We start from the raw sequence: 24,765 nt of genomic DNA, 5'->3' as shown, positions 1-24,765 counted from the left end.
AACGTAAGCATCTACAACATACAGAACATACTGTGAAGAAAGCAGGAACCATGTAATAATTATAAACAAATTATATCACTGTTAGTATTTAAATTTATCTCAAGAGATGCAGAACAGCATTAAACACAGCTGGAATATCATACATGTAAGTTACAAAGTCAATTTATCCTGTATTGGAAAAACTTTCAGCAGAAGAGGATGTTAGGTGTGTACTGTTTCCAGCAACAAAAGGTATAAACAATAAAAGAAGTGCTTAAGCAGAAAAAGAGCCCTAGAATCACAGCAGAGAAGAATAAATCCCAAAGTTTAGTAAATAAACAAGCAGAACTTAAACAGTTCAGGTAACCTATTGTTCTGTGGGCCACAAGATACACAGGCACTGCACACAATTCCTGCCTGGGTATTACCCTCTTCAAGGCCTGTTTCAACACATGTGGGCCTGTGTATTAAAATTTACTAAAGTTCATCACAGCTATTCACTTCCTGAAAACCTGCATAAATGGGGAACCTTAGGGGAGAGTACTGATAAAACCAGTGTGACCACTTCTCAAGACTACAGAAAAAGCAAAAAAAAAGGTAAATAGAGATTTCCTATTAAAAATAAAGGCAAAGATGAGAAAGCCTTGCTAAGCTTCTTCAGAAACATTCATTGTTTAACCTGACCAGTACCTGAACTATAGCTACACAAGTCAAGTTAATTTAAACAACAGAATTCAATTTAAAACAGGATCTTAAGAGAGGAATAACCCACACATCACTACAACACATGAAACTCTAGTGTCACAGGGCCAGTGAACAGTCACTGCTATTTTATAGCGACTGCAACGCAATCACCAAACACACGTCACCTGTTGCCCCTTCCCAGGCCCCACACCAATCCTACCTTGCCCACACCCACCTTCCCAAGCAACGCACCAACAAAACCAGGGTGGGTGCACACAGCCATTACTGACCAGTTTGTCTGAACGCTAGTTTCCCTTTCTCTATCGTTTGGGCCTTCCCCTTCTCCGTTGCTTAGGCCTCCCCCTCCCCGCCTCCTTCTACTAGCACTGGGGTCGTTCGCAGCCGCACCGACCGAGCCTGAAGCAGGGAACCAGTGGTAGCGCTTCAGGGCAGGCCGAGGCTCAAGCGGCAACACCGCGCAGAGCCACCACACCTGCGGCGCCGGCCAGGGCCGACTCGGCGGGGCTGAGACCCGCCCCGAGTCCTCCGCTGGGAAAAACGCCCGCCGACACCGGGGCTGCCTCGGGCCGCGGCCTTGTCCCCGCCCGCCCAGGGCCTTGCACTGGGCCCCGGCCGAGCCGCGGCTGCTGCCTCACCGATCTGCCGCTCACCGCGTTCCTGCTCCTGCCGCAGCGGCTGCCCCCGCCCCTGCCTGCCCGCCGTGGAGGCGTGCAGAGAGGCCGGCGCAGCTGGCGGGAGGCGACTCTGGGAACCGGCGCGGCCCCAGGCGCTGCAGGCGGGGAAAGGGGCCTCGCCGCGGGAGGACCCGCTTGGTGTCGGGAACATGGCAGCGTCCAGCCGGGCCCAGGTGCTGCGGCTGTACCGGGCCCTGCTGCGGGAGAGCCAATGTTTCAGCGGCTACAACTACAGGTGCGCTCCCGGCCCGGGGGGGACGGGCTCTGGGGCGGGCAGCGGCCCCGGCCCCGCTTCTACCCGCAGAGGCGTGGGGGTAACGGGGGGGGGGGGGGGGGGGGGGACTGCCGGCGGTGTTTGGGGCTGGGCAGGGGCTGCGTGAGGGGCTCGGTTTTGGCGGGCGCAGGGGAGCTGTGACCTCCGAGGAACCCGCGGAGGAGCGGGCGGCCGCCGAGGCCGAGCTGTGCCCTGGGCCGGGGCCCGACTCGGGGCGCAGGGGAGGGTCAGCCCCCGGTCTCTGTCTGGCCCCGGGCAGTAGGTTGTGGCCCCTCCCTGTTGTATGAGGAATGGACAGGACAGAGATTGTCCCAGCCTGAAAAAGCTCGTGTCTGGTCTGGATGTAGTCTTTCTGCTGGTATGGGAGAGCTGGGGCCAGATTGCAGCCCTGTTTGTTCTGGAGGAGGATGGCTCCCCTGCCAAACCCTGACACCATGTGCTGTGTGCGATGAGGGAGCAGGGTTCACTCGTTCTGCCAGACAGGACGCCACGCTGGCTGTTTTCTCTGACTGTTGATGAAAGACATGGCCAAGGGTATGCCTGCCTACCTGCATGCTACAGACATAGGCCTGGTCTCTGTTAGATCTGTTGCTTTCACAGGGGGTGCCTCCCATCAGCACTGGCAAAGTTGAATTACCCACTAGTACTTTATTCACCTTACCATTCAGTTGAACCACAGGCAGACACACATGAGCTACCTTTGCTGTGATTCATCTCCAGCCTGGCAAGAATTGGGAATGGAAGCCTTTGAACATGCATAGCCATGATGAGCTCTGCATTCTTCAAGGCATCAGTATTCCCCAAATCTCATGTGTGAGGGAGTGCCCTGAGAAGAAGGGCCGTGGGGCTGAAACTGAGCTGGAGATAATAAACCTTCATTGCCATCTCCATACAGCAGCATGTATTCGCCTCATGTTCCCCTCCTCTTCTTTAGTTCCTTTGCTATCAAGGCTTCCCCCTGCTCTTAGCTATCCTGAGTATCCCAGCTTGTTGTTATTCTGGCTAACAAAGAGAGGATTATATCTAATGGTGATGACTTGAGACCCATGAGATGTGTAGTTGGTGATCAGTTGAATGTAGCTCCTGTCTGGGCTACAGCAATGGGTTTGTGCTGGGGAGTGATCAGTGAGGAAGCCAAGTCCATGGCAGTGGGAGGAAGGAAGCCAGCACCACCTCATAGTGGTGGCACCAGCCTCACAGACCACGTGTGCACCCCCCTCTGCCCAGACCTTTGCTGATGGGGCACTGGGGACTTGCAAAATTGCCGTCTCTTTTCTATGAACCATACCTGGAGCCCAGCCCCCCTCCTCACACCCTTTGAAAATGAAGTATGTGCCTGAGAGGTCTTGGCTGTATGGAAGTTTTGGCATGCAGCTCAAAGGCAAGGCTAACTATCATGCAACAACAGGTGCACCAATGAGTATTCTGCTTAATGCAATGAAAAGCTTTTTGTTCTGTTTCTTTTAGTGTTTTTATACTAGCAGATTCGAGAAGATAGAAATCATAAACTATGTGTTTACCTTGGATATCTGATTTTTGACACTGTATTGTGGTGCAAGTTTTCCCTTTCCTTAAATGAAAGATCACAGTTTTTGATGGGCCTGTTCTTAGGTACTACAAAATCAGTAGCTGTATAAAGTCTTGTGGTGTATACACTTTTGTGAGCACTAAGAGCAACAGCAGTTTCTAGCAAGAAACAATCAGCAGCTATTGTATGTAGAGATCTGCTGGGACCACAACAATTCTGCCTTGGTCTTTATGCCACACCCATAGCTAAAACGGACACCCCACTAGCAGCTTCTCTGACAAGATAAGCACTCCTGCCGTGTCCTCAGGGCTGCTGTAATGTGATATGGTAATACCCTGGAGTAAACCTAAGGACTTTGTAAAGGAACCAACTTGTAGCAAAGTAGAAAGTGTTAAAGATTAATCTTAGTGTTTCATGATTTCAGTTAGAGAATTTCAGAATATTTTATTCTTGCAAACAGTGCATGTTTGTAAGTGTACCTCTGCAGTACGGTCAGCTGGTTATTGTCTCCTTATTTGTTTACTGTGCTTTTTCCTTTAGAAGTGTACATACAGATAGTGATGGAAAATTCAATATTTCTGTTTTGTGAATTTCCTAGTAAATATATTCTGTATGTCATCTGGTACTGCCAAATTTTCTTCTGCCACCCAAGAAGAACTTTTTAGTGCTGTAACTGTGAAGAATAATGTTCGTGTCTTAAACTAACCGAGGTCACCACTGACAGCCTTCAGGATAGCAACACACAGAAGCATCTCCAGAGTCCTGCAGTAAATGTCATGGAGTATTTGGAGGCCTAGATGTGTAGGCCAGGCTTTAACCGCAGGGAGAGAGAATTTAGTAGACTGTAAGTAATTTCATGTCTGCCCTACTACCCATGCAGACAGCCTGAGGAAGGAAGAGTGATTGGAGGAAAATCAATATGCGAAGAGGGAAGGTGTTAGGTTTTCAGTCAAAAAGATGGTCCTTAACAAGCATAGTGTTTTCTTCTGCTTGGTTGACAAAAAGTAGATCCTCTCATGGTTTATAACATGTTGGATTACAGTCTCAACTGAATTGATTTAAGGGATAATGTCTGAATAGAATTTAAATTGTGATTTAAATAATAGCTTTATGTTGTGTCTCTCTTTTGGTACAGAAAACAAAAGAATTTATGAACATGTGAAAGCTGTTAGAACATTTGCTTGCAAATGAGGATAATCTGAATTTTAGATTTTCTTGTTTGTTTAACATGACTGAAGCTCAGTGGTCAAAACATGGGGGAATCTAGTGGAAGAGAGCTTTCTGTCAAAGGTTAGCACAGGACTAGAGCAGGTTGCCCTGAGAGATTTTGATATCTTTGTTTTTGAAGGCTTTCACGACAGATTTAACCAAACAGCACTGTGGCTGACCTGACCTTGTTGTGAGTAGGCCTACTTCAAGTGGGAGTTTGGCTTGGATAAGCTCCAGAGATTCTAGCTAACCAACATTACTATGATTTTTCAGATCTGCCGCCTTCCTTGGCCTATAAAGATACTAACACTGGCTAATAAGTTCTGGGAGACATTATATGACACAATTCTGGCTGGTCACCTTTCTAATTCTTTAATTTCTTGTAGTTATGAGCAATGTCAGAAGCTTTATGTTTCTCTTTTGGAATTTTTCTGCAAATAATTTGGGTTTTTTAAAGGTATTTCTTGATTTATTGTATATTTATTTCAGTTATCCATTATGTTCTCTGTTAATTGTTTGATGTTGCATTTTTATTTAAGGATTTTTTTTCTCGTCTGTGTGAATTGCATTTTAATTGAATCTGATTTTTCTATTAGCATGTGCAATGTTATTTGATTAATTAATAAAACTACCTAGAATATAGAAGAATCAGGGAAGAAAATGTGTTAAAACAGGTTTTGCATTGGAAACAGGTTAATTGAATGCATGTGGTTTCATCTGAGACATGTCCTTCAATTTAAAACTAGTAAATCTGATTTTTGCAAATCTCTGCTAACCTAAGAACAAAATGGAGCAAAATAAGTTGTACTGTTTTTTTGGTGCCAACTCGTTTTTCCCCGCTTTGAACAACATAGTTGTTGATCTGATTTTAGGGAGTCATGCAACCATAGAATAGCCCAGGTTGAAAGAGACCTCCAAATATCATCTGGTTCAACCTTTCGTGGGAAAGGGAGCCTAGGTGAGATTATCTAGCATCCTGTCCGGTTGCGTCTTGAAAACTTCCAGTGATTGGGACTCTACCATGGCCTTGGGGAGGTTGTTCCAGTGATTGGTTGTTCTTACTGTAAAAATTTCTTCATGTCCAGATGAAACATCTCCCAGTGCAACTTGTACCCATTGCTCCTTGTCTTCTCTGTGTGGCTCCTGGCGAAGAGAGATCTTCCACCCTCTTTGTAGCTGCCCTTTAAGTACTGGAAAGCTGTGATGAGAATCCTCCCTGAGCCCTCCTCTTCTCCACATAGAAGAGATCTAACTCCTTCAGCCTTTCCTGATAGGGCAGGTTCTCCAGCCTTTGATTATCTTTGTGGCCCTCCTTGGACCTCTCCAGTCTGTCACATCTTTCTTGAATTGTGGGGACCAGAACTGGTCACAGTACTCCCAGTGCAGCCTGACAAGCACTGAGTGGAGTGGGATGGTCTGTGTCTCTGTGAGCAGTGGCCTTGTGGATGCAGCCCAGGATCCAGTTTCCTTTTGTTGCTGCAGTGGCACACTGCTGACTCCTGTTCAGCTTGTTGGTGTCTACCAGGAGCCTCAGGTCTTTTTTGATGAAGCTAATCCCCAGCCACACAGATCCTAGCCTGCGCTGAGCTCTCTTCTATGTCCTCCCAGGTGCAAGACCTTCCACTTGTCTTAGTTAAACTTCATATAGATTTTGATTTAGTCTTTCTCTGAAAGGTTTTATTAACATATAGAAAATCTTCATTTTAAAAATCTCAAGGTGCTTATGATAAATGTGGCTTTTTTGTTTTGAATGAAAGTTTAGGAAGTAAAAATTCAGTGTGTTTAGTCTTTTGGCATTAAATCTGTTCTTCTGAAAAAATGTTTGTGATTCCTGTGTTTTTGCACTAAGCTTAATATCTGAATTTAATGTAAAAGTTTGGGGAGACAAAGTTTTAACGTTGAAACTTACATTTCTACAGTTTGAGGTCTTCTGTGTGCATGAAATCAGAGTAAAGAACAATGATAATCGCTAAAATAAAGTGCTTACTTATTCTTTCTTTGTGGCAATGAGTTGCTACTTGTGTAAGTCCACATGGGTCTGAAAAAAAAAAGCCTCATGTTCATAGACAGGTCATTAAATTTGGCACAGATGGCCAGGTATTCTGTATTTGTAGAGGTGGTAACTCTTACTGATATACATAAAAAAATAAGCTTATCTGTGTTTAAGAAAATATTTCAGCTGATGGTCATTGTTGTGTATGCAAGATTTAGTCTGCTTTTTGCAAGTAGGGAAATGGAAAAAGGAACAATGTCAGATGCCAGCTGCTGTTATGTAAAGATTGGTTGTTGATTCCTCATTAAACACGAAAGTAAACAAAGAGCCATCGTCGAATATTTGGACAAGGGGTCTGATTTAGCAGTACACCATTTCTCATTGTTTCTGTTGCTGTTCCGCTAATGTCAGTCTTTTCCATTTTGGACTTCTTGCTAATTGTTACCCAAATTAAAGTCCTGCTCAAATAGTGAGTATACCGATCAACTTTTTAGGCTAAGGCGAGGAACTGGGACATGAAAGTATATTGGCATATGCTTTGTTAATTTTTCTGCATGCTTAATGGCAAGATTCTTAGATACTGTGCTCTAGAGAAAGATGTGAAAATCCTGTAGGATACTCTTTGAACATAAATTTGACATGGGATTAAAAAAAATCTAAATGTGTTCATCCTCTCATTTCCCAGATTTTATTTTTTAAGAAGCAACATGAAAAATCATTTTATGTCTATATTAAATCCTGCCTCAGCTTTCTGCCTTCTTTGTTTTTATCTGTCTTCCAGGTGTTTATGTTTTTCTTACAAGCTCATTTCATTGCTGTCTGTAATGTCAGAGTTATTTGAGAGTTGCTATTAGTTGTTTGAGAATGAATGTGACTTTTTTTCTTCCTCTTTGGCAGCTGGGCACAGATGCTGCATCTAGCCCCTTAATACCTTGTGTCACTTGAAATGAAATTTACTTTTGGTGGAGCATGAATGCACAATCAGAATATTGCGGTTGTTCCTTGATTCCATTCTTACGTATAGGACCTGGAAGCTTTCTTACAGGTTGCACCTCAGTTCAATATATAGGACCTTTGTGGGTCCTCTTGCAGTGTACCTGATGTAGAAACTGGTACAAATGGTTATATGAGGTAAAATCATTATCCTTAGATGAAATTTCGTGTAATCCATTTAATAGACTAACTTTTATCATGTTGCTACACATGGCAGCCTAGCCTATGGGAAGGTGGGCTGCTAAGAGCTGATCAAGTAGGTCGGCTTGGCAGCTGCCAGGGGTTTCTGCTCTTGGATTTCAGCAAAGGCTTCTTCTGGCCAAATGAGTCCAGGCAAAGGAGGGGAGCTGCTCAGAAGGTGTCTTCTACTGCTGGAGGAAAGAGGATGTCCAGAAGTAAGTTGTTACTGCCAATACCGATTCAGGCTGTCCGTGTCTCATTCCTCAAGCTGGGGCAGGAGCAGGCTGTGGAAAGAGTCAGATATGCACGCCAGTTCAGAGTGTTCATGAGAGCAGCTGGACTTGTGCCCAAGTATAGGTTGGGTTGACCTGTTCTTCAAGAAGGCATAAAGCTTTTAAGATTCTGCTAACAACTCTTTCAACAACGTAGTTCACACCAAATAAAATTAAAAAAAAAATACGCTTTTTCAAAAATGGGTTTCTTTCTTTTCCTTCCAACATACCTTATTGGGTCACTTTGAAGAAAAATCTCACGTTGCTTGTAGTCCCTGGTATACAGAATCTGGTCACTGGTTCTTTTTGAACTTTTATTACTCAGGTAATTTAACCACCACTTTAAAGTTATACATGTGACAGTTATCCAAGCTGAATAAGCCTTTTTGTTGTTGGTTCTCCTAACGAAGTTCCAGATTGATGAGATCTGCCAACAGATTTTCAGCTCTTGGTGTCATGTTCTGTGTCTTGGGGAGGAAAAAAAGACTAAATGGTGATTAAACAAAAAATCCGAAACAGTGATGAGAAAACGGAGACATGCCATGTCATAAAGTACTGTGTTCTATCCAAAGTGGTAGTTTGTAGCTGAGATAAGAAATGCGGCGTGGGGGGAGGGGGAATTGTCAGTTCTGTCCAGCAGAACCGTCTGACTTCTTTGTAGGAGTAAGGTGACTGAACTGCAGCTTTACAATATCTGTTTTTCTCTTGGCTGCACAAAGAAAGCAGATAACATGTTTTTCCTTCTCTCTATGTAATTGCTGCTGTGTTCTGAGTGATAATAAACTTTAGGAGTTTTTTGGTTAATTTCCCACATGGTGAGTATGTGGCCGTCTCTGAAATCTACTTGACAAGTATAAAAAAGTCAGGGCTGCAAGCATCTGCAGTATCCCTGAGCCTGGCATGCAGGGTGGTTTCCATACTGGCTGTTGCAGACACTTGTTTTGGCCTAGCAGCTGCATGACCCAAAATCATGAGCAAATGGGCACTGCATATTTGCAGATCAGTTTTGTAGAGCATTCACACAGATTTGTGGTTGGCCTTATTAATATCTCTTTCTTTGAGGAGTTAAATTTTTGCCAGTATTTCAGTGACCACATACCATGCAGATATTTGGCTATTATGTTATTTTAGGGTCTTTTATGTATAATACCTTATTCTATCAGAATTGTGTATGCTTGCATAGAGATGTCTGTATTATAAGAGCTCTTGATGATGCTCAATCTGCTGTTTACAATGGAAACTGTGAAAAGGACTGAGATGATTACACTGAATTGTAATAGAATGTGGAAATGCATGCACATTTGGGGAAAAATCTAGAGGTGTAAGAACATGATTTTGGATGGTCAGACTTTAGGTCTGACAGTATTGACATATTTCCATTTAACTTCAGTATTCTGTATATAAATTATTTTGAGAAGACAACTAAAGCATTCGGTTCCAAAAAATGTCAAAACTTAACCACTAGATACCATCAGAACTTATTTCTCTGGAAAGAAATTTTAAACCAAATGTTAATGATTTTTGCCAAATGTTTTGATTTTTTGATAGTAGGATTTCCCAACAGAAAATCATTCCATCAAAGTTCTGTTGATAGTGTTTATTAAAAGTTGCTTTCTTGGATTTAAAGGTACAACAGTGATTGTCACTTTCCAAAGTTGTTCACTTGTAAAATCATGCTCTTCCTAAACAATAAAGGATATATATGCATCAGTTTTGATGTAATTTCCTTGGCTTCCTTTTTCTTTTTTTTTTTGACAGAGGAGAGTTTTTGAATAGTAATAACTTCAAGGGAGAGTTTGGAGCTCATACATGGCATACAGAGTTCTGGAAAAATTAATATTTTATAGTTGGAAGACAAATGAGTGGAGGCTTCCTCAAAAGACTAATTCATTAACTTATTAGAAATGAATCTCCATTGAATTGCAGTGCTTTCCCTTTTTTTTTTTTTCTTGAACTTTATAGCATTTAGATCAAAAGATGTTTGACTTACATTTAGAAAATGTTGATTTTTAAGTTGACATAGTTAACTATTTTTTATATATACTTTGCAGGAAACTGTATTTCAATAAATAGAGCTCCATGAACGTTTTATATCAAATCAGCATGAGATTCAGAATGTCTTGTGGGATTCTGAATATGTCTGCAGTCAGATTCTCCACAAATTTCATTGCCAGGTCTTGACAGACCTTCTGAGTCTGCTTGTCTGGCATATCCTGGTCTAGAAAGTAAGATTGTCATATTTAGCTGCCAGAGGAAGTATGTGTTAAAAAAAAAAAAAAAAATCTTTTCCTGAAACTGTAATCAGTTCTAGTATATTGGCAATAATCACTAATCCATTATGGTATTGAAGCTTATATAATCTAACTTAAGTTCTGTGACTTTAAGTGCTTATGAGAATAATTTATTGTAGCGTGTCTTTACAGAGTTGTCTCCATCTTTCTCTTGCACAGTATGTGGTTTCTGTTAACTAGTATTTGCTTGCAAGATTCATGGTACTTTTGCTTGGTAGTATTATTTACTAGCATTATTTGTTTCTCCAACAAACATACAGATTATGACAATGTTCACTTGCAGTCACAGGCAGATGTAAACATCTGTTCATCGTTTGCGTAAGCAGAAGAAATGTGGACACGGGTTTCCTCAAAGCCTTGGTGTTGGAGAAAATCAGTTTATCTTGTGGATAGCCACTGCTGATGGTTACGCATTTGGTGAATGTTAAACACTTTTCTGCAGATGATGTTAGAATAGCAGTGAAAGAATTAACTGTAGCAGGGGGCATTTAGAAGCCATCATTTATTTGCATTGTTAATCACAGTTAAGAATAGGATAAGTGAGAGTGGAAGAGCCTAGGTACAGGCCTTCACATTTGGTCAAATTTTGGATTGAATCACTAATGGAATTCTTTGTGAAACAGTCAGTCAGTCATCAAAATGCACTTCCCCTCGTAATCAGTGTTTTTATTTAGTTAAATAACATCAGACTGCTTCCTTCTCAGGAAGATGTTTTAAAGTCAATACAGCTGAAATGAAGTGCTTAAGACATTGTACAAGCTGCAGTACATCCTAGAGGTTCATAGCTTGAATTATGTTCTGTATGTCAAATAGAAGCGTGTTGTGTTGCCTTGAAACTAACCTGCTACTAAGTTCCAGGAAACATCTTTGACTCATAAAATATCACAGCATTTTTCTAGTCCAATAAATTAGCAAATAGGTTTTCAAGTTAATGTTCTTTGTATGTAAACTAGTTGTGAAGGGAGGAACATTTATTGATTGAAGTAGTTTTATCACTGTCCAAAGTAAATTAAATGTCTCACTCTTAACGCTTTTTCCCTGACCTAACTAATTTACAATATTAAAATATATGTTGAAGTGTTTTGTTTACAGAACAATAGTAAATGTATTTTGTGCAGATCTCTAAATAGGTTTCCTGATTTCCAGAGCTATTGAGCACATTGTTTACTAAATTTCTTAATTTATTATACTAAATTTGTTAATTTATTATTTTCAGTTTGTGATTTATACCAAAAATTGCTGCCTATTATTTGCAGATTTTGAATGCGAAGATGACTTTGTCAAACTGGTGGTGGCATCTTTACAGTCACCTCCAAAAGCAGTGGGAACATAGGATGAACATAGTCCTACCAGCTACAGCGATACAGTGTTGGGCAAATAAGTATACTATACTTATATACTTACACAGAACTCCTCATTCTGTGAACTAGTGGCTGTACTTGCTAACCTTTATGGATTTCGAGGCTTGATTGTGGGTTTTTATTTCCCAACAATTTGTTGGAATTCTTGAAGGACAAATTCTCTGTCAGTGCGAGTTATTGCTACCATTAGCTAGGGACCTGATGCTTATGCAACTTCTGTGGGTAATTTGTTCTGAGATTGGAATCCTTTTCTGCTACCCTGGGGAACAGAAGGTCATGTCGAATGTCAAAGGGAAGGTAGTCTGTCCTGGTCATAAAATGTTATACTGGAAACATTGTTATGGTAAATAGACCACTCTTCATACCACTTTTCCTCTCCCAATGTCTCATGCAGTAACCTTAGCCAGTACTCATCTGTGTTATTGAGTTTTGAGCCAGATGTTGATTCCACATTTAAAGTAATTGCTGTCTGAGAACTTCTTACAGCCATGTGCTTATGGGAGGGAAAGGAGTTGGTGTTTGCTGTATGTCATTTTTTTCTTACTCACAGATAGAGGACAAGATGTGCTACGATCACTCACATGAGTGAATATTTTCTTGTGACTTTTAATTACCTATTAAGTACTTTCTGGAGGGTTTTGTAACACATTTTTGGCTTAGAATGCAGAACCTTTTGTGATATATAAATGTACCTGTCTGAACTTACTCTTATTCAATAGAATATATATAGAGAGAGAGAGAGATATATTATGGAAATAGAAAAAGGTGGGTTTTTTTTTCTCTTCATAGTGTAAGCCTCTAAGAGAGAGTGGTAAGAGGTTGACTGGAAAACTTAAAAAAAAAAAAAAAAATTGCCAACGTTTCCCTTAGCTTTATCTTCACCTTTAAATATTAACATCTGAATTTAACGTCTTAGGCTTGCTAGATTAAAAGTCAATACTTTGTCAATCTTTCTCTTCACAGAGAAAGAAAATTGATCTCTCTCTTTGTCTTCCAGAATATTTCTGATCTCCCTTTCTGTTACAGTGGTTAGATTAAAATGCTTCAATGCACAGAAGATCTGTTGGCAGGTCTATTGAATTACTTCTGTTCACTGGACTAGCATAGCTTAAGTCTTAAATTTGATCTCATTTTTCTGTCCAATATTGAATTATATGTTTTCTGCTTAGATCGAAGTATTGCGTTGTCTGCTGGGATCTACAGTTTGGAGAGTAAAAGTGTATGCACCACAGTTTTAGTGGTGCGGGCCATACATAGCCCAGAAGAAACACTTTGGCTGGTAGATGCTCTTAGCTTCATAATTGGCAGATAGATCATCCGTCCTACATTGTCTTTTAGAAAAAATAATAGGAAAATGGGTGTAAGCCTTTTGTTTCTTTTATGTGAAGTAACTTTCAGGAGTGTTGTATTAACTTCACTTAGGATTTAGTATTACTTTGATTTGTATGTTACTTCTGGACTCCATAAAGATATGTGGGTTATATAGGTCCTGAGAAGCCAAATTTATTTTGCTGGAGCTAGTGGAGGTCTCAGTTGTCTTAGCTGATCATGATCATGCTTCAAAGATCAAGAGCTGTGGGCATGTTGTTCCATAACTAGCCTACAAAGGGTCTGGTTTTTTTCAATGATTGTGCTGATAGCACCTGGAAGGTACAAGGAGTGGAAAGGTGTACAGTGCGGAAAGCCGGTGTGGATAGTTCTGGCATGTTATGCCTGGTGTGTAGAGCTGCTAACGTAATGTATGTGGTTGAAAATCAGCTGTGCCTGTCTGAAAACCTCAGATTTGCTTCTCTGACCTGGTCTGTGTGTGGACCAGTCACTGGGCTTTGCTGAGGAGAATATTTTTTTCCTTCAAACCTTTCCTCTGTTTACCCATGGCTCCTTCTACTCCTGTAAGATGCTGCATCTGATTTCCTGTGGGGATTAAGTGCCGCCAAGAGTTCGTACGCATTGCGTTTCTGGGTTACTGTTACACTCTTGGCTGAGGCTGGGGTTTTCAGCCCCCATTTCTTTTGTGCTAGTGTTATCATCTGTAAGGCTTGTGAAGACTTCCATAGCCTGTAACAAATTAAATAGAAAAACTACAGAAGGAAAGATCTAGTTCATTTGACTTTCAGTGCCTTAGGTAACATTCATAGTGTACAAAACAACCTGCATTTATTTTTTTCTGAGCCTCTGGTAACATAATCACAGTAGCTTGTATCTGAGCTTCCTGAAACATTTCATGTCTTGTCCAAAGGCACTACATTTACAGTCCCAAATGTCTAAAAACAATATTCAGTACTCTGTGGTATGCACAAAGTAGGACAGTGATTTTGTGTTATGCATTCCGAAGTGATTTTTTTTTTTTTAGGCTCTAGATTTGACTAATAAGCTTTGCATATATTAGAATTTTCTATGCTGCTAAGTATTACATTGTAATTTCAAATATCCATCATTGTTGTCAAAATTGATGTTGCAAATTTGCTAAACTAAACATGCAGTGCTTTGCTATAAATGAGGGAAGGTCACTGAGCCATATGGTGATGGGCGGTCCAGTGGGGGATGTTTGTCACTGCTGACTGAGTTATAAGAAACAAAGGGTTTTGGATAAGCTGTAAAGCTGATAGAAATGGATGAGAGGATAAAATTTGGATAATAACGCAAATGTTCCAAATCCTGTAACTTCTAATGTGTTGTCTATAAGCAGACAGAACAGGTGATGTGTTATTTCATATGTATTGTTTAATAAATTATATTTATGGTTTATTGTTGACTTTGTCATGAGATGACTGGATCCTATCTAATTTCAGTGTAATTTCTTCTAATAGATTCATTTTGGACCTATGATGCTTAAATTCTTCTTTCTTAAAAAGCACAGGTTTACTCAAGCAAAAATCAAGAAGCAAAATTAATCACCTTTGTTACTAGAATCCAAGTTATACTTTTTCAAAGTATAAAAACTTTGTTAGGAGTCTCTCTGTACACTCAAAATCACTAGGCCTGTCAAAATGACCAACAAAGCTGCAGGACAGATAACCTTCAGAGAACTGTTTCTTAGTCTTTTATAAGTCAAAATATCTCTGTTATTATTTTAAAAGTGATAAATAATAATAAATAATGTAATGCTGTCAATGTATTTCTAATACTTGATCCCTTTTCTCAGGAATTGGCATTTTTATCATTTCCATATTAAAAGAATAACATGAGTACTGTAACTAGATAATTACTAAATCTTTAGTTTCAGTAATAATGCTGTGCTTCAGAAATGTCTTATCAAACTCTCATCATCATCCAGGCCAACCACACTGCAGTCCAAGTAGCTAGAATATCCCAAGGCTTTATGCCTTGTTGCTTAATTAAAAAAAAAGCCTTAACCACTATTGCTTCATCAAAGACAAATAATTTTCCACTGACAAGAGGGAAATACTTGCATCCAGCAAGGCTGCTTAGCACCCAGTAGGTTTCTAAATGAACAGTTACAGTCACCAAGGGGTGCAATATGGTTAGCCCTTTTCAGGGCACCCAAGTCACAAGCTAAACAACATCTCTTCTTAGAGTGGAAGGTAACTCCTAGCCATGCTGAAGAGAGACATTTTGGCCACAGCGTTGGACTGCAACACTAATCTTTCCAGAAAATTGTAATGGAATTTGTAACGGCAATTCACAGCGGGACAGCACTTTTTAAAGAACTATTCAGAAGTAGTAGAACAGCAAATGGAATTATATATATCTGTCTCAAAAGCAAGAAGAGAGAAATCAGCCTTGTCAGGATTTGAACATGTGGTTTCAAGGCATTCCCCGCCTGGTAATTGGACTGCTGAGCTACCTGAGTGTGAGCTACAGGATGGTGAGCAGTTGGCAGGGTCTTGGCAGTGAAAACTTAGCAGAGAGCTATTAGTCATTTCAGGCCATCAGGACACTTCATCTGTGGCAAATTCCTTTCATAGTTCCTGCAGCACATCCTTGCCCAGTGCCTCGTTAACCAAACAACTTGTTTGATTGGGTCCTTCACTGGTAACCCTCTTTTTTAACCTCTTCTGCGATATAACTTTGCAGTTGCAACTCCAGTTAAGATTAAAAAAATGCTTTCATTTGGACATCTTTCCTCTTTTAACCCTGACTTTCTGAAAAGCACTCTGTTCTGCAGAGGTTTTTCACACTTAGAATTAAGCTAATAACTGTTTTTATTTTTAGAAGTATAGCAACAAAAATATATGTTTCAAAGAACTGCAAAAATAATCACAGTTAACTATGATTAGTACTGATAGCATTCTGGGACCATGAAGAAGGAGATGTTTGGGAACTGAGGGTAAATCATGCCTGACCATCATGATTGCCTGGCTTTGTGAACCGGGGAAGCGCAGTGCATGTCGTTTACCTCTAGCTTTAGGGAGGCTTGTAACACTGACTCCTGCCACATTCTTGTATCCTAGTTAGGGTGTTGTGGTCTGGATGGGTGGAGGACCATGCACCTTTAAGACTGGTTGGCTGCTGGGGCTTAGAGGATGGTAGTTAACGGGTCTTTGGGGGTTGATGCTGGGATTCATCTTGTTTCATATCTTTATCAATGACCCAGAGGAAGTAACGGTGCTTGCTCATTAAGTTTGCAGATGACACCAAGTTGGGGAGCCAGCATGCTCAAGGGCAAGGCTACTGTCCAGATGGACCTCAGAAGCCTGAAGGAAAAGGCCAGCAGCAACCTTATGGAATTGGGTAAGGACAAGTGCAATGTCCTACACTTGGGAAGGAGATGCCTCAGCTGCAGAACAGGCTGGGGACTGACTGGCCAGGGAGCAGGGATTAGGGATCCCAGCAGACAGACAGCTGTGTGCCCTGGTAGCAAGGAAGGCCAAGAGCATCCTGAGATGTATCAAAAGTTGCTCAGCCAGCAGATCGAGGGGAGTGATTATCCCCCTCTACTCAGTGCTTGTTAGACCATATTTGGAGTCCGGTCTTGCCTCCACCCCACCCCCATACAGGAAGGACACAGGTAACCTGAAGCAAGCTCAGCAGAAATCACCAAGGTGGTTGGAGGCTGGAGCACTTGCCCCATAAGAAAAGGCTGAGGGAGCTGGGCTGTTTCAGCGTGGAGAAGAAATAATGTTGACGGAACCTCGTAGCAGCCAGTACCTCAAAGTATCCAGAGGTGCCTGACGGGAACAAGAGACAGCAGATGTGAAGTGAAGGAGGAGAGATTTTCAGACTGGCTTTAAGGAAAAGCTTTTTCCCCACAAGGACAGCCAAGCAATTGAGCGTGTTTCCCAGAGTGGGGGTCTGGTCACCGTCCTGGTTTTCGAGACCTGACTGGACAAAGCTGTGAGTAGCCTGGTCTGATCCCATCACTGACCCTTCTTTCAGCAGGAGGTGGAGCTAGAGACCTCCTGAGCTCTTTCCCACATGAATGGTTCTGTGATCCTGCTGATCGGCTGGTCATCCATGCTCTCTTCTTTGAAATGGGTGCAGGTACAAACTGATGAAAGGATACAGTCAGCAAAAGGAGTCCTAAAACCAGCCATAAGTCAGTCTCTCTATATAAGAATGGTCAGGCACTTTCAGGTTTTAGATTAAAGAAAATGAAAGGAAACCCTTTTGAAATAGGCATGCATATTAGAAACTTTTTCTGATCTAGGAGAACTTGCAAGGAGAAGGTTGCAGTTTTTATTGAAAGTTTTGAGATATGGGACACAAAGTAGCAAGGTTTGCTTTAGAAATAAGTTACACATTGTTGTATCCAACCGTACAGCATGTGTCATATGCACTGGTTTGCAGTCACTGGCGCTCAAGTGTGTTTTCTAATGTGCATGAATTTTTATCCCTCTCCTCTGCTCATTTGGGGTAATCCTCTCTCATAAAGTATATCTAGGGCTGTTCTCTTCCGGATATATTTCTTTGCAATGCCATTGGAACTCATATTTTTTATATTAGCACAGAAAACAAGTAGTGGCTTGTAGGTTTCATTCTATGGGCTTTTTGTGAAGACTGTCTAGGGCCTCTGATGAGAAAATTCAAGGAAGTAATACTGGGTTAACCAACAGTCTGATTTTTCTGTTTCTTTTCTCCGCTGCCAGCCACCACTCCCACTCCCCCAAGCAAATCCTTGCTCCAGGAACAGGCTTGGCTCTGATTTTAGAAAACAGGCAGGTGTCGTTGTTGTGCTGTAACCTGAAGTGACAGTGCTGAAAACGTGCTTAGTGATGGAGTGTGAGGAACACCTTGCTGATAAAACACTGCATCCACACCCTTCTGTTCATCCTGTGTTTAATTAGACAAGTCACAACTACTTCCCTATGAAGTACTTACCTCGCAGTCTCAAACACACATCTGTTGTCAAATGTTCCTTTTTTTAGTATTAAATGGTAACTGCATGCAGCTTTTGCCTCACCTTTATTGATGTCTTTCGATGAGACCTCTATAGAGGAAAAAAGAATGTAAATACATACATATATATGGAAGTATGTATGTGTACACATGTATATGAAAATAATCATTCTCTCTGAAGTAGTTCTGTACATGGAGACATCATTGCTAATATGAATGAAAGTTTAAGGTAAGCTAAAATGATTTTTTCTGCAGGTTTTTAATTATAAAAATTTTTCATTTTTAGATTACATGTAATTCTGAAAAATTCAGTTAGGCAAATCTCATGTGGTGTACATTTTGCTAGTAGTAGTGGGAAATTGTGAAAATTCATGCTGTTGCTACTCTAAGTTAATAGATGTTAATTGGAAGGGAGAAGTGGTAAGAAAATAGTGTTACTGAAAGGGAACAATGACCTATAAAAAGGATCCTCCACTTGATATAACGTTACTGTATGGTCAGTATCTCACTTTTGCACATTGTGTTCTTGAATAAAAGTATCATATATTTCATTTCAGAATTATAAGCCACGGTGGGCTTCCTAAGGTTGGCTACAGATCGCTTGCCTTAATTGATTAAATACAACTTAAGCTAGTAAGGAAAAATACATTTTACTTTATACCTTTTTTGGTCTTGAATATTCTAACCTGCTGGCCTCTGCCCTTGTGATCTGTTTTGCTTGCATAGGTTGCATAGCACAATCCTTCTCTTCTGTCTTTGCGTGTGTGCTCAATGACTTAACATTTGTAATAGGAGTTATGTTTTGCAGTATGTAGCCTGTAACTGCGATGTGATCCGTTAATACATTATATTTGTTCACAATCACAAAGACAAGATGTCAACATATTTGTGAAGTTGTCCTGGAAAGATAACTTAAACCTTTGGCATGTTGCGATACTGGTAAATGCAAAGTGGTGCTGAGAAAAACGTTGCTTGGGCAGGTTTATTTTGAAAGCATACTACTGTGTACTTAGAAGCAAGTATATCTGCATGGTGTTTCAGCTTCTTTTCTTCCACTGTAGTTTAGCAGAGCACAAAGATATGAGAGTGAAGAATTGAAAAGGAAAACATTTTTTTATTATTTTCTGGTCAGGCATGACATAAGTAAACATTTTGAAATAAAAATATCTAACCCCCCAAGCAGCTATGATTTTCTGAAGTACCTCTGTTGCAATTTCATTTTTCCTTAATAGCCATTGTTTCAGACTTTGCTTCTTGTAGGCTTCATTTTTATGAGGACACATGTTAGGTTTTTGATTGTGCTTCGGGGAAGGAAAAAGATGAACTCTTCAAAGGTAGAGGTGAATGACTGAGTATTAGGAAAAAGACTGTTTTGTAACCATAACTCTGTGGGGTTTACTATTATTTGGGGGCATTGTTGCTTCTTAACATTAGCAGGTAGTGCCCATTCACTGTGAGTCTGTGGTAGTGTTTTGGCCCTGGCATTGTTCTCTCATTAACCCTCAACTACTTGCTATTTTCTACTGATGTGCATCTGTTACCTTGTGTAGCCATCCGCCTGCGGCGGCTTTGGTCTGAAGCCATCGCACTGAGTCTGTTACCCATTGAGTACATACTTTTCATTTAATTGAGAGTTAATTGTGTGACAGATGCACGTAAGTAGGCATCACGAAAAGTGTTTTAAGTGTGCATATGTAAGAGAGTGCTGAGTGAATATGTTCAGCTGTACATTCTTGCTTGGGTTCTGCTGTGTCACTAGCTTGCTAGAAGATCTTCACAGAAGGGAAAAATCAAAGGTGTTCTCTATTAAAATTTCAGTGTGCTTGGATGACAGAAAGAAAAGAAAATGCTTTGTTGTATCTTTCAGCCATTTTTCACCAGAGAATGGTGAAAAAAATAGTAGGTTGTCAAATGCAGTTAGAGTCTTTGATTGCAATAATGTTTCGTAGAGAGGACGCTTGCATTCCTAGGACCTTTTCCAAAGGTCTGTAGGAGAATTTGAGTGTACTGTGTGCAGAATTGCATTCCCATTCTATTTCTCTGGAGAGCTTGCATGGTACCTTCTCACTGAGGAGTCCCTTTTGTTAAGCAGCTTGCTTAGCCTCTGAGTGGGATCTATTGCAAACTGTACCAGTCTAAATCAGTACTGCTGTATCCCACCTCCTCAGCACGAATGCTCATCCGGTCTCATTCAGAGTCGATAGAGCTCGCTAATCCTGAAAAAGCCAAAACAACAACAAAAAAAAGTTAACTCTTTTAGTAGGTTGGCCCTCTGTCACATTACCAAGTTGGACTGGCTCACCTCAGGGCCAAATATCAGACTGGCTGTCTTGATCTGAAGGGGGTAGAGGGAGGGTTTGTGCCTACCAGGGAGGATGGCAAAATGGCACCAGCTCTCCTTCACTCACATTGGCTTAAACTTGTTGCAATGCTGTATGCCCTTGGTTTTTTTGTGCCAGCTTGGGTAAATAATTATCCATGGGGTACAGCAACCGTTTCACTTGCTGGTATTCTTTTCATCTGCCACTGTCTTCAAATAGTGCTTCTTTTAGTTTAATGTTGGGAGGTTTTGTGAAGACAGCCCTATATTCTCTGCCACTGGCATTTTGAGCTGTGCCTGTAAATTGTACATAATTAGTTTTGGAGTTTATGCTTATTGAACTGAAAATACACACCATTAGAGTAGCTGATCAGCTGATCAGCCTGTTCATCAACCGGAAGATCTCTGAAGTAGTGCTCTTCAAAAAAACCGACAGATATATGTCTGAATGAACAAGTTCTTTTCTTTTCATGGATATCTTTATTACATGTACTTCCAAAAGAACTTGGTTGTTCGTAGACTTGCAGCAATATCGCAGCCCCGATTTTAGTACTAGCTTTTGGTGCATACTCCTGAAGCGTAGAGAATACTGAGTTTTGGTATTGACACTGCTCACAACTGTTGTTCCATATGAAAAGCTGTTGGTTTTTTTTAAAAAAAAAAAAAGCCGCCCCAAAACTGCCAGTTTGTTTATATCTTGACTTAACAATTTTTATGTAATTTTGAAAGATTTTGAGGGTTGGTGCAACGTTGCCCTGGCACCTCTCAATATGGAAGAAAGGATGTTTTACAGTCATTATAGTATTGGGTTTGAGCTTTGAGTTCAGCTCATCGTGATTTTAAGTGATATATTGAATCTCAGTGTAACCTTAGTAAAGAGTAGTACCAGACTTTGAAATGTGTTTAGAGAATACTGGAGATGTATTGATTTAGCTGTAGAACTAAGATTGTGTTAAAACCTATGTAAAGTAATTTCATTTGGGTATCAATGTTCATAAAGGTTTAAACAAATAGTAAAAGGAAAAAATAATACAACTTTCTGACTGTAGATAAAATCTGGTCTGATGATGTCTTCTAAGTACGTAGCTTTTCTTTCTGAACAACTGTTGGGTGTAATGAGAGGAAGAGAGAAAATGGAACAATTAGTGCACCATATGTACAAAACAAAAAAACCCCCACCAGTTTGTAGGTGTTACACTGAAAAAGAATTTGGTTTAGTCCCACCTATCTTTTTTTATGTAGAAAGCATTTACTCATTTGTATTGCGTTTTGAAAGACTTGTACCCAGTAATGGATACTTGCTGTTTGTTGTTGTTGTGATTTTTTTTTTTTTTAAGCTAAAAAAAAAATTTAAAAATCTTTAAGGTCTTTGTATCATTTGGAAACCTTCCCTTTCTTGCAGAAAATATTACATGTTTCTGCACTGTTTAACCCCTCATATGTATATGGGGTGATTTGAAATCCATCCATTATCAAGCAACAAAATTACACTTCATCTTAATGATTTAGGGTTGTTTCTTTTCTAGAAGAAATAAACAGCTTCCCCTTCAAATCTTGCTAGGACAGCAGCTGCAGATAACAATGTGCTTCCATATTTAATATATTCTATTAACTTCACACATGCAAACACACACTCACTCACTCACGCATCCCAGTGTCACATTATAGGTGAACAGGCCCTAATTAAAAGCACGCACCATCTGCCAGTGTGCGGCAGCATGGTGGCACTCCATAACCATCCTGATTCCCAAGGCTGAAATGTATTATTTATGAGCTTAAAGAGAAAATATTCTGCTTGGCTGGTGGAGGCTGCATGAAGAGCTGGATAGCACCATCTAACGGTATGGAGTGCTGCTGGCTATTCGTTCATCCCTCTTCTTCTTCCTCTCCCCTCCTCAGTCTCCTCCCCCAATATTTTTGTTTTTCAACATAGTCTTTGGAGTTTTTTATGATCCTGTTTCAGACAATTTTGTGCCTTGTGTTTCACTTTTATACAAGATTGAAAACAGTTGTTGAAATATGACACTATTTGTGGTGTTTGCAGCAGCCTTTGTTTTCCTTCCAGTGCGGCACAGAGGGTTTTACTTTCTGTAGTAAAAATGATACTGATATGATGTGGTGATAGAGAAGTGGGACATTATCAAGATGGCTGAGCAGGATCAGTTTACTGCCATTTCTCCTGCCCCTCCCAAGCATGTGTGTAATGAAAGTATCTACTGCTTAGTCTGAAAATTTTATTTAAATATTGAAATTGACCCTATTTTTTTATTGAGCAGTATACACTACAGCCTGCATAAAGGATCTTTACTGGGTTGAAAAGAAAGGGGAGAGTTTTGGAGATAGCTGCAGCTTTGGACCTTCCTCTCTGAAAGCAGAGATCATAACTTCTTCCTACTTGCAGAGATTGTGTCCTGTTACTGCTTCTTAGTGAGGAAATTGGATGAGGAGGTGCTGGACTGAGGGGTGAAATATAGTTTGTCAGGAGAGGAAAGGAGTGACATGGAAGGAGCCCTTTTTGTTGTGGTTGGTCCATTAGTCTACCTTTGACTACTAGATTGCAAAGTCAGAACTGTTAGTAACTTAAGACGTATTTAGTCATTAGCTCAGTGACCTTTAGAGCATGCAGAATAAGAATAGTCACACTGATTCAGAATAATTTGGGGGATGATTTTTTGGTTCTTAGGCTTTTTGTTGTGTTCTTGAGCTTTGCAGTATCCATGCTGGACATCCAACAGTACGTTTACAGCAATAACAAGCTGTAAGGACTGAACTGATAGGTGAAATATGAAATTTTTCTACAATAGCTTCCAGTAAAAGCACTTTTTTAATGAAAGAATCTGGTCACTGTTTCAATTCAGGCAAGACAAAACCCTGAATAAAAAGATGTATGTATAAAACTGGGCAAAATATGTGTGTGTGTATTTTTATTTTAAAAAAATAGCATGTTTTAGAGAATGTTGAAATGTCATAAACCATGGCACATCTATGAACATGTCATCTTATTGTTTGTGTTTAGAACATATGCCATCAGAAGGATAAGAGATGCCTTCAGAGAAAACAAGAATATAAAGGATTCTGAAAAAATAGAAGAACTAGTGAATAAAGCCAAAGCAAACCTAGAGGTTATTCATCGGCAGGTATGTATATTTCTCTCATTTTGTCTGAGAGTTGTATACTCCTCAGTTAACTGTTTTATGCCACTACAGATGGAAAAAATAGATCTCTGCTCAAAACATCTCTAGATGAACAGTAGTTTTTGTATGTCTGTGTCTGAGAGGGTGGGAAACATCTGTTTACCCATGATGGTTGCAATAGAGGATTTAGGGGTGTTTATTCAATTAACCGGAACAGGCCTTGCTGTCAAAAATTTCTACGTTCTTCTGTTACCTTTTTTTCTGTTTATTTTACTATCTCATCACTCTACTTCTCTGATCTGCCCTAATTTTCCTTTGAATCTGTTTCCTCATGTGTATGAGATTCCTTTCCTCATGCTTTCCTCCTTCCATTGTAGGTTTAGAAGAGTGGCTGTGACATTCACTCCGTATAGTCTTGCCTTCTGTGTTTGCTTTTCCCCACCTCCAGATACAGTGTTAGAACAGTAGCAGAACAAGAAAATCCTGAAGTGAATTAAGTAAATGCTGGCTAAATGTGTCCGAACAGGGTGATAGATTTTTCTTTGGAAAAATTTGAGTCACTGGCAATATTCTTCTCTGACCTTGTCTGAGTAGCATTTATAGAATCTCTGTTCCTTTCACCTATGTACTGTATTATTTAGACATGAATTGTACTTCGCTGAACTTTAGATAGTTTATTACTTCTCATACATACCCACTGACTGTCTACAGTGACCACTGGCAATATGAAGAAAGGAAGCTTCTATGCCTGAGCTCTCTAGGGGCACTTGGAATGCTTAAGCTGTCCCTCCTTGTAAAATCTGCCCTTACTGACACCAGTCAGAGCTCAGTAGTACTTTTATTAAATATTGAATGAATATGTGCATCTTTTCTTCCATGCTCTGTTTTAATATGATTCTTTTAACAACCAGCAGGTCAGTTAGCTGGATTCTTATTTCCGTAGGGAGCTGGGTCCTTTGATTTGGCAATTAAGTATGACTATTTTGGTGCAAGTTAAATTATTTCTTTGGAATTTCTCCTCTGAGGAACAGGTGGTGTTTTGTGCTCTCGTAGCTTTGCTATCATTTTCTTAACCCAAACACTGCTATTTTTGTATTTTAAAAGTGTTTCTCAAACAAGCAATTCAGATTGGATTGCTTCGATGCACTTATATTTAAACTTTGGGATGTTTTTTCTCATATCTGTAGGTGATGAGTAGCGTTTTCAGATCTTCTTTTTGAGGTTTTATCTTGGAAAGCCTTGATATCCAGTATTCTCCAGGGAAGTATTAGAGGCTAGAGGACACAATGAGGGGGGGGGGGGGTGTCACAGGAGGAGAGTCAGAGACCACTCTGCAGATCTGAACTAGTAGTTAGTTTATTGGGTTCTAATCAGTAAATTTAGGTATGTAAAATATTTAATAAGTACAGATGGGTTGGTGGTCAATACTATTTACTACATCTGAAGCTAGTATGGGATGCAAGGGTTATGCTTAAGCTTACTATACGTATCTGAAATGTTGCATTCAAAAAATGTCACTTACCAACCCATTAATGTTTGGTGTCGGGTAAGG

General features: G+C 40.3%; 1 protein-coding gene across 3 annotated transcripts in view; it reads left to right on the top strand.

Annotated features, from left to right (window-relative positions):
• Positions 1-1,486: 1,486 nt before the first annotated feature.
• LYRM4 (LYR motif containing 4) overlaps positions 1,487-24,765 on the top strand; it is an 89,702-nt gene continuing 66,423 nt past the window's right edge. For all 3 annotated transcript variants that reach the window (XM_086469140.1, XM_086469139.1, XM_086469141.1), the window contains exons 1-2: positions 1,487-1,593; positions 23,096-23,216. In XM_086469140.1, coding sequence (XP_086325266.1) covers positions 1,508-1,593; positions 23,096-23,216 — 207 coding nt within the window. In that variant the 5' untranslated portion in view covers positions 1,487-1,507. The remainder of the gene's footprint in view (positions 1,594-23,095; positions 23,217-24,765) is intronic.

The sequence above is a fragment of the Leptosomus discolor genome, chromosome 8 (genome assembly GCF_034619465.1).
Source record: "Leptosomus discolor isolate bLepDis1 chromosome 8, bLepDis1.hap2, whole genome shotgun sequence".
NCBI classification, from domain to species: domain Eukaryota; kingdom Metazoa; phylum Chordata; class Aves; order Leptosomiformes; family Leptosomidae; genus Leptosomus; species Leptosomus discolor.
Note: the sequence above shows the minus strand (reverse complement) of the source record. Positions and strands in the feature narration are given on the sequence as shown.